The sequence below is a fragment of the Chlamydomonas reinhardtii genome, chromosome 14, assembly GCF_000002595.2.
Source record: "Chlamydomonas reinhardtii strain CC-503 cw92 mt+ chromosome 14, whole genome shotgun sequence".
NCBI classification, from domain to species: domain Eukaryota; kingdom Viridiplantae; phylum Chlorophyta; class Chlorophyceae; order Chlamydomonadales; family Chlamydomonadaceae; genus Chlamydomonas; species Chlamydomonas reinhardtii.
The window spans coordinates 3,533,475-3,541,661 of NC_057017.1; the positions used below are offsets into that span (position 1 = coordinate 3,533,475).

Genomic DNA, 8,187 nt, shown 5'->3' on the forward strand with positions numbered 1-8,187 from the left:
GGCGTGGCGGGAGCAGCAGGTGGCGCGCATACTCAGGTGCGTGTGTGTGGGGGGGGGGAGTTGGGGTAAATACCAGCCCAAACTAAATCAAACCAAGCTAAATCGAGCGGAGCACAGGGGTTGCACGGCTAAACAGTGGGGGCGGGGCTGGGGGTGGGCGAGTGGGTGGGTGTGATTACGGGCGTGGGTGCGGCATGTACGGGGCCCAGGGTGGGGGCCTGTCGGGGGCCTGTCGGTCTCGCGCCGCAGACGGGTTCTGAGGCGTGTGCCGGGTTGCGCCCCGGGATGCTGCGAGGTGCGTGTCTTGCCGCGTGTGCCCCGTGCCGTAGCCCCGGTGCGCAGCAGGGCTGTGCGTCTGCAGATCTCGAACAAGTCCTGACGCGCATCCCGTGGATCCACCGTTCATGTACTCCCAATGTGACACATGAAATCCGCATCACACACACGCACAAACACACGTCCCGGCATGCAATCTCTAACCCACGCGTCCCCGTGCTTTCACACACGCACACACACACACACACACACACACACACACACACGCACACACACGCACACACACACGCACACACATGCGATCTCTAACCCACGCGACCCTGTGCTTTCCCAAACACACACGCATACACACACGCACAGCTCCGGCTCCAGCCTGCGGCTGCAGTTCCCCGCCGAGGACCTGGGCTTCACGTACGACACCTCGCCCGGGGCAGCGGTGGTGACGACATCATCGGCTGTAGCAGGCAGCGGCAGCAGCAGCAGCGGAAGCAGTGCTGGCGGCGGCGGCAGTAGCAGTGGGGTGGGCGGCAGGGCGGCGCGGGTGGCGGCAGAGGCACGGCTGCCGCCACGCGGCGCGCCGTACAATCCCTCCTCTGCCCCCGGGAGCCGCCTGCCGCACTGCTGGCTGCGGCTACAGCTACAGCCGCGGCTACAGCCGCCGTCGTCGTTCCAAGGTACTGCGAAGCAGGATGAGAAGCTGGAGGTGATGAAGGAGGGAGGGGTGGAGGTGAAGGGGGAGGAGATGAAGGAGGCAGAGGTGGGGGTGAAGGGGGAGGAGGGGGAGGAGGGGGTGCTGCTGCTGTCCACGCTGGACGTGATTGCCGACCCCTGGGTAGGCCCGCGCCTGCTACTGCTGGTTGACGACTTCGGCGAGCAGACCGGCAGTAGCAGCAGCAGCAGTGGCAGTAGCAGCAACCCCTGGCTGCGCGCAGCGGCGGCGGTTGCGGAGGAGCTGGCGGCAGCTGGCGGTGGCGATGGCGGCGGCCGCGGAGGGGAGGTTCCGTTCGTGGTGGTGCAGGTGGCGACCACGCACGACCCCGAGCCCCAGCCCCGGCACGCCACAAACACAAACACACACGCGCACACGTACCCGCCCCGGGAGCCCCGACCCCTGGACGGCGGCCCCCCGTACGGCAGCCCCGAGCGCGCGTACGGCACCATCGAGCCACCGGCGGGCGGCGTGCTGGCACGGGCGGCTACAACCTTGCCCGCACCTGCTACAGCCTCGCCCACGCCTGCTATAGCCACCGCCGCTTCCGTGTCTGCCAGGCAGCAGCTGCTGCAGCCGCTGTTGGTGGTGCGGGGCGTGGCGGAGGCGGAGTCGGGCGGGTGGCGGCGGGCGATGGGCGTGCCGCGTGGCAGCTGCCTGCTGGTACGGCCGGACGGCCACGTGGCGTGGCGGCACCTGGGACCCCCCAAGGTCCGGCCGATGTCCCCCGGCCAGTCGGGGGCCGGCGCGGCGGTGGGCGAGGCGGGGCGCGGCGAGGCGGCGGTCGCGGCGGCGGCGGCGCAGCTGCGGGCCGTGCTGGGGGCACTGCACTTCGCATGATAATGACGAGTGTTGCGGAACTAATGCGTACGCAGACCAGAGCGGAAGGCGGAGTGGGCTTGCAGGCGGCACGAGAGTGGGCAGTCAGTAGCGCAAGTTGCATGATGTGGCGTGTTTGGGGTTGACTGCCACTTTGCGTGACGTGGTGTATTGGGTTTTGATGTTTGGTGTTCAGACATGCAAGACAGCCGTACATGCCAAGGATGCAGCCGTGATTGCAGCGCTGTAGCCGTGATTGATTGCGGTGGCGACTTTGTTTAATAGACGCTGCGAGGCCTTGATGGAGTGCGGCTGTGGTTCATCACGGTGTCTGAATAGATAGGCCGATAGCTAGATAGCCGCGGTGCTGAAGCACTCCTGGTGACCGTGGGACCGTGGACGGTGGCGTGATGCTGATCGGCAACGAGTTGCCGAGCCGGCATCTTCCATATAGGAGATCCGAGGTCCGAACGGCACGTGGGTCCGCACTGACCGCACACGAAGGTTCGCTCGCTAGCACAGGGGTCAGATGCGGTGCACAGCTGACAGTCGCTCGCCAGCACAGGGGTCAGATGCGGTGCACTGGTGCAGCACACTGCACAGCAGTTTGCAGTCGCTCACTGCGGATCAGCGGATGCGGATGCCAATCAAGCTGTAAACGCAATGGCTGGGCTGGGCTATAGTGTACAGCATTGCAATGGAACTGCTGGGCTCGGGCGTTCGGTGTGATGAGCGATGCGTGCGTACCGTGCGCGCAGGTGTGGGACGGGCGCGAAGCATGTAATTGGACATTTGGACCAATTTACATCCAAGGCTTTGGCGTTTGTTTATCTTCCGCCGACTGTGAGGGGGCATGAACTCGAACCACACGCCAACCAAGCGCTTGTCATCCACGTCACCCTGCGTCACCTGGACGTAGGGTATCCATTATGCGGCAATTATGGATGCGGATGTTACAGAGGGGACAGTCCCAGCTCCCGAAGACGCCGAGCCATCACATGCTATCAGGGCCCAACCCCGACTTTGCTGCAAACCCTCCCGCGGGCAAAGTCCGTGTGACTCCGCGCACAGTGAGTCCTAGCCAAGCCTCAACCCGCCAGAGCCCCACCGCTGTGCCTCAACGCCACAAGCCTAGGCACAGGAGTGCCGGGAAACGTCTAGGCCGCAGGACACACGCACAGCGCACGCACTAACCAGGGCGCAAGCGTCCAGGTACTAGAACGGTCGCCCACACGTGCATCCTGCCCACACACAGAGCCACCAACCACGCACAACCTCTCACGGCGAGGGGGGCGGGGAATCAGCGTCATACGGCAAGCGCAAAACCATGCCGTCACCAACAGCCCGAGATATGAAGGGATGCGCAAACGGCACAGCGTCCCAACCCTTTGGCCTGACACCCAAAGTCACAAACGTCTGGAGACGACCCCAGAAGTCAGCTACGACGGCAAGTCCAATGCTCAGCACCCGGGCCGACGGCAGCTTCGCTCGCGCCGCCAACCCGGCCATAACCACACGCTGCCGACCAAAGTCCAGGGCAGACATAGCAGCGAGACACACTACATCCCACACAGGTGGCGCAAGCCCCGCAGGCGGGCGCACTAACCACAACTCCTCACGAGAGAAGGCACTTAGAGCCTCCTCCGGCAGGAAACCCATAGCCATCCCCATACTTTCCCGCAGTGACAGCGCAACAGTGCAGTCCCAAAACCAGTGACGCCGGTCCCCATCCTGCATGTCCACCCCACACGCCCAACACGGGTCAACAGTAACGCCTCGCGCCCGCTCGCTAGCATGCCGTGGAAACGCCCAGCAAGCGTTGGCGGCCACACGCCACAGTGCTTCCTTATGATGATTCTCCCATTTCAGCGACCACAAGCGGGCCAAGGTGCACACGAAGGCCCCCGCCGCCAGGGCAGCCCCCACCCCCGACACACCCGCATCGCACACATACTGCAAATGCTTAGCCTTCAGGGCGGCTAACTGTGGAGCCATTTGTAGCACGGTCCCCGCCTTCACCGTGTAGGCAGTGAGCAGGATGGGCGGCCCCCCGCACTGCAACCATCCAAGTCCCCGCACCACCCGTTGCACCGACTCCGCCGTAGCACTCACGACGTCGGCCACCGGGAGCGGCAGCGCGGCGGCAGGCCCCCGAGCCAGCTGGGCCGCACGCGCGGCGGCAGCCCAGCCAGCGGGAAGAAGGGCCACCGCCGCCGCAAACCGGTCGGCCGCCTCTTGAGGCGACGCCGGCCCCGGCAGGGGCGACGGCAGGCGTGCCCGCGGCAATTATGGCACAGCAGGAGCTGCCATGACGTCCGACAGGCAGTGCAACACACCTAAGTCGAAGGTGTAATCGCCTCTGAACGCCTCAACAAGGTACGGCAGCATGGCGCCATGACCTCAATGCACGGTTTGGTACAGGTCGGCGGGAGATGATTTCCACCTGACCTGGATGCTGGGCAACCTTGCTTGGTCGGACTGTCCCTTCTTGTAATGTCGCGGGCATGACCTCGCGCCGCCTGCTCCCAAAGGCCCGGCAGCCGCGCCGCCGCCTGCGCAGGCCGCAGCTGCGCCCACAGCCGCACCAGCAGCCGCAGCCCCAGCCAGCTGCTCCCACAGGCGCACAGCTGCGTGCAATGGTGCAACCTCCTGCACACCCAAGTGCACACCGGACCATGCATGACACAGCGATACCGTGCCGCGACCTACGTACCGCGCGCAGGACCCGCTACAGCGACGCGTACCAGTTCGACGATGCAACGGGTACGGCGATGTACGGTGAGGGCTGCTGAACGAAGGCGCCGGGTCCGTAGCTGCCGTGCTGGTGCAGTGGTGCTGCTGTTCGCGCTGGTACGGCTGTTGGCGCTTTTGCCGCTGTTGGTATGGTTGTTGTTGGGAATGCTGCGGGCGCTGTGGCGAGCTACTGCAGTATCTGCGCTGCCACCTGCGTCCGCAGCTGTAGCAGCTGCCGCCGGCGCCGTCGTTGGCCAGCAGAAACGAGGTCCAAACGCACAGCGGGGCATAGCGCTTCCGTTTGCGTAAACCGTGGCGCCTAAACTTGATCAATTCAAGTGGGCTTTTTACCACGATCAAGACGATAGATCGGAGACACGCCCGCGACTGTTGCCGAGAGTTGCTTTTGCAGCATAGCCGTCCAATGTAAGGGCTGGTGCTCGCCATGGCTCCAGCCCGGGTTCACTCAGGGGCGTGCGTGCCCAGGCACCAAAACTTGTCTAATTTGCAAACCTTGCATGGCTCCATATTTCCAGAACCTGCTCGGTCCACCACACTCATCCGTTTTTCACGAGTCACTTAACCGATTGCTCCTGCAACGGCCGTCTAGCACACATGCCATCGCCAGCAGCCTCTACCCGAGCCCTGCCTCCCCCGCCTCCTCCTCCTCCCACTCCTCCTCCTCCCACTCCTCTTCCGCCTGGCCCTGGCCCCCCTCCTCATCCAGCCGCACCACCACATACAGGAACAGGTCGGGCGAGTGCATGGCCGCGTGCAGCCAGCCCAGGGGGGCCTCAAGCGGCGGACACACGCCACCCACCAACACCCGGAACCGCGCCGGCCACCCCTCAGGCCGCCGCCGCCGCCGCAATCGCGATGGCGGTGGCAATTGCGATTGTGCTGCCAAGCATGAGTCCGAAGAGCCCGCCGCTTGTCCAGCAGCAGAGGCAGCCAGGGCGGCAGCAGGCGGCGCGGGAGGTGGGGCGGCGCCGGAGGCGGCGCCTGTTGGCCCGGAGGCGGCAGCGCCTGACGCCGGCAACGTCGACGCCGCCGCCGCTGCTGCTGCTACTGCTACTGCTGCTGTCGCCGCTGTTGCTTCGGATCCCGTTGCTGCTGCTGTTATTGCTGCTGCTGCTGCGGGCTCTAGTGCCGCAGACCCAGGGTCCGGCTCGCTGCCTGACGCCGCCCCTGCTGCCGCCTCTGCCTCTGCCTCCGAAGAGGTGGCGGCAGCGTTGCCGGGTGGCCCACCGCCGCCACCGCCACCGCCTGCGGCCTCACCCTCTGCAGTCTCCACTGCTGTTGCACCCGCTTTATCGGCTCCCACCGCTGCTCCTGCCCCTGCCCCTGCACTCATATCCCCTGCCGGTTCCACTCCTGCTTTCCCTTGCCCCAGCGCCTCCCTCGACCCCTCCACCGCAGCGGACGCCGCCTCTGACGACCCCTCCACCGCCGCTGTTGATGCCGCCTCTGCCGCCGGTGCTGACGCCGCTGCTGACGCTGCCGCCGACGCTGCTGCTCTCGAAGGAGCGGACGGCGGCGGCGGCGGCGGCGGCGGGAAGATGTGGGGCAGCACTAGCTGCAGCAGCTGGCCCAGGGTGGTGGGGGTCCCACCGCCTTCCCCTGCACCCCCGCCACCTCCATCTCCACCTCCAGCTGCGGCGCCCCAAGCCACTGCTCCTCCGCCCTGCAGGGCCGGCACCGGCCGACTGGTGGCGGTGACACACGTCTCCCACAGTCCCCCGGGCCCCACCGGCCCAGGCCCCCCCATCATACTGGCTCCCAGGCCCCCGGCCGCGGCGGCGGCGCCGCCGCCGCCTGCGGCAGCGCCGCCGCCATTGCCTGGCCGTGGCTGTGGCTGTGGCGGCTGTGGCGCCTGGCCTGCCGCTGTGGAGGAAGCTGCTAGGAAGCTGCTGCTGGTGCTAGCGCCGGCGGCTGTTGCGGCTGTTGCGGCGGTTGGTGCCGAGCTGGGCGGCGGTCTCCGCAGCAGCAGTCGTACGGGGATGTTGGGGACGTGTCCTTGACGCTGCGGGGGTGCAGGTTGTGTGTGTGGGGGGTAGGTGGCAGTGTTCTTTTTGGGTAATAAATTACTTTCCGGTAATAAATCCGGAGGTGGGCGTCCGGAGCCGGTAATGAGCGCGCCGAAGGCGCGCCAAAGCCGTTACCGGCCGTAAGGCCGGCTGGGGGCTGGGCGGGGGCGGGGAGCACTGGGAGGACGCGGCGGGTGTGCGGGGCCGGTACAACATGTCGTGATGAGGGCGTAGTTTGACAGCGGTTGTGGTGACACGAGTGCGGGCATACAGTGATGATGAAGTGCGGGGTACGGGGTGTAGCTGTAGACTAGCTGAACGCATGGAGGCATGACAGAGCGGAGAAGTATACGCAAGACAGGCAAGGCGCGGGGAAGTCAGTTTCAAGCTGGGCAAGTATAGCAACGTCGTTCATGTTTTGTGGGGGGTCTGGGGGGCTGTGCCCCCCAGAAACAAGGGGTGTCAGCTTTGTACAGCTGGAAAATGGGCTGAGCCCCCGTACGCTTGGGAGCTAATAGGCGTGTAACGCCCCGTCAGAGCCTCCATGCCGCTACGACGCGCAGGCGCATCGGCTAGGGACACTCGGGTTGGGGCCGTGCGGGATTTCCTGCGCCACGAATGCGTGCCTTGTCACGTTCCCAAACACCCCACGCATTTCTTTCGCCTCCTGCCATACCCAACACCTCCCTGGCGCCCCACGCTCAAAGGGCTAGGCGCGGGGCGGGGGCGACCTCGGGGCTTCTCGGCATTCTGGTGCGTCGGCAGGCATGGCTCAGCAAGTCGCTCAAAACTTTCGATATACTTCCCGGTTTGCTTGCCGCCAACATAGTTTGCCTTAGAGACTGCATATCAGCGGGTACCGGATGCTTTCCTCGCGACCTCGCGAAAGTCAGCCAGCCAGCCACGGACAGGGGTGTTCCTGGGGGGCTTCGCCCCCCCCCTGGAACGCTTCGCTGGGGGGGCTCAGCCCAAAAAAAAGGGGTAATGGCTGGAGACTCAGGGCAATAATCTTATTACTCGAATAGTAACCGCAAACCCTTGTTCTGAAATAAAACACTGGTAGGTGGTAGATACCAGCCCGAACTAAACCCAACCAGGCCAGACTAGCGGAGCACAGGCACAGGCGACAGACGCAAGCGTTAATACTCATGGTGCAAGGCGCAAGGCGCGACGAGGCGCGACGAGCATGCATGCATGCATCAATGCGCACGCTTGGCCGTCTTGGGACAACATGGCTGCTTTGATTGAGGATACAATCTCCAGAGGAAAAGCAACCCATTTCAGCTACGCACTGCCCCCTTCCACTGGCACTGCTCACCGGCTGCGGTGCCACCTTGAGAGCACCCAGCGCCGCCCTGCGGTGTGTGTGTGGGAGGGCCGAGGTCAGGTGTGGTGGGGTGTGGCGAGTTGAGGTGTTTGTGACACGGTTGTTGCGAATTGCGCGGGTTGAGGTATGGGAGGATGTGCGCTAGAGCATGCGAGGAGGAGGAGGATGCGGATATTCACCAGACACCATCACACCACCACCACTAGCCCTGCCCGCCCCCACCGCCCACCGCCTACCACCGCCCCCGCCCCGCAGCCGCCACCACCACCGCCTCACCACCATCCCCATCCCGCCCC

At 65.3% G+C, this 8,187-nt stretch overlaps 2 protein-coding genes across 4 annotated transcripts in view; one reads left to right on the plus strand and one right to left on the minus strand.

Moving 5' to 3' along the window:
- The window catches only part of CHLRE_14g630895v5 (uncharacterized protein), a 10,086-nt gene extending 7,486 nt beyond the window's left edge, over positions 1 to 2,600 (plus strand). For both annotated transcript variants that reach the window (XM_043070396.1, XM_043070395.1), the window contains exons 11-12: positions 1 to 36; positions 637 to 2,600. The exon at positions 1 to 36 is cut by the window's left edge and continues 142 nt beyond it. In XM_043070396.1, the coding sequence (XP_042917068.1) occupies positions 1 to 36; positions 637 to 1,825 (1,225 nt within the window). In that variant the 3' untranslated portion in view covers positions 1,826 to 2,600. The remainder of the gene's footprint in view (positions 37 to 636) is intronic.
- A 2,288-nt stretch (positions 2,601 to 4,888) lies between these two features.
- The window catches only part of CHLRE_14g630907v5 (uncharacterized protein), a 7,396-nt gene continuing 4,097 nt past the window's right edge, over positions 4,889 to 8,187 (minus strand). For both annotated transcript variants that reach the window (XM_043070398.1, XM_043070397.1), the window contains 2 exons: positions 7,883 to 7,919; positions 4,889 to 6,560 (listed from right to left, as the gene is read on the minus strand). In XM_043070398.1, the coding sequence (XP_042917071.1) occupies positions 5,172 to 6,560; positions 7,883 to 7,919 (1,426 nt within the window). In that variant the 3' untranslated portion in view covers positions 4,889 to 5,171. The remainder of the gene's footprint in view (positions 6,561 to 7,882; positions 7,920 to 8,187) is intronic.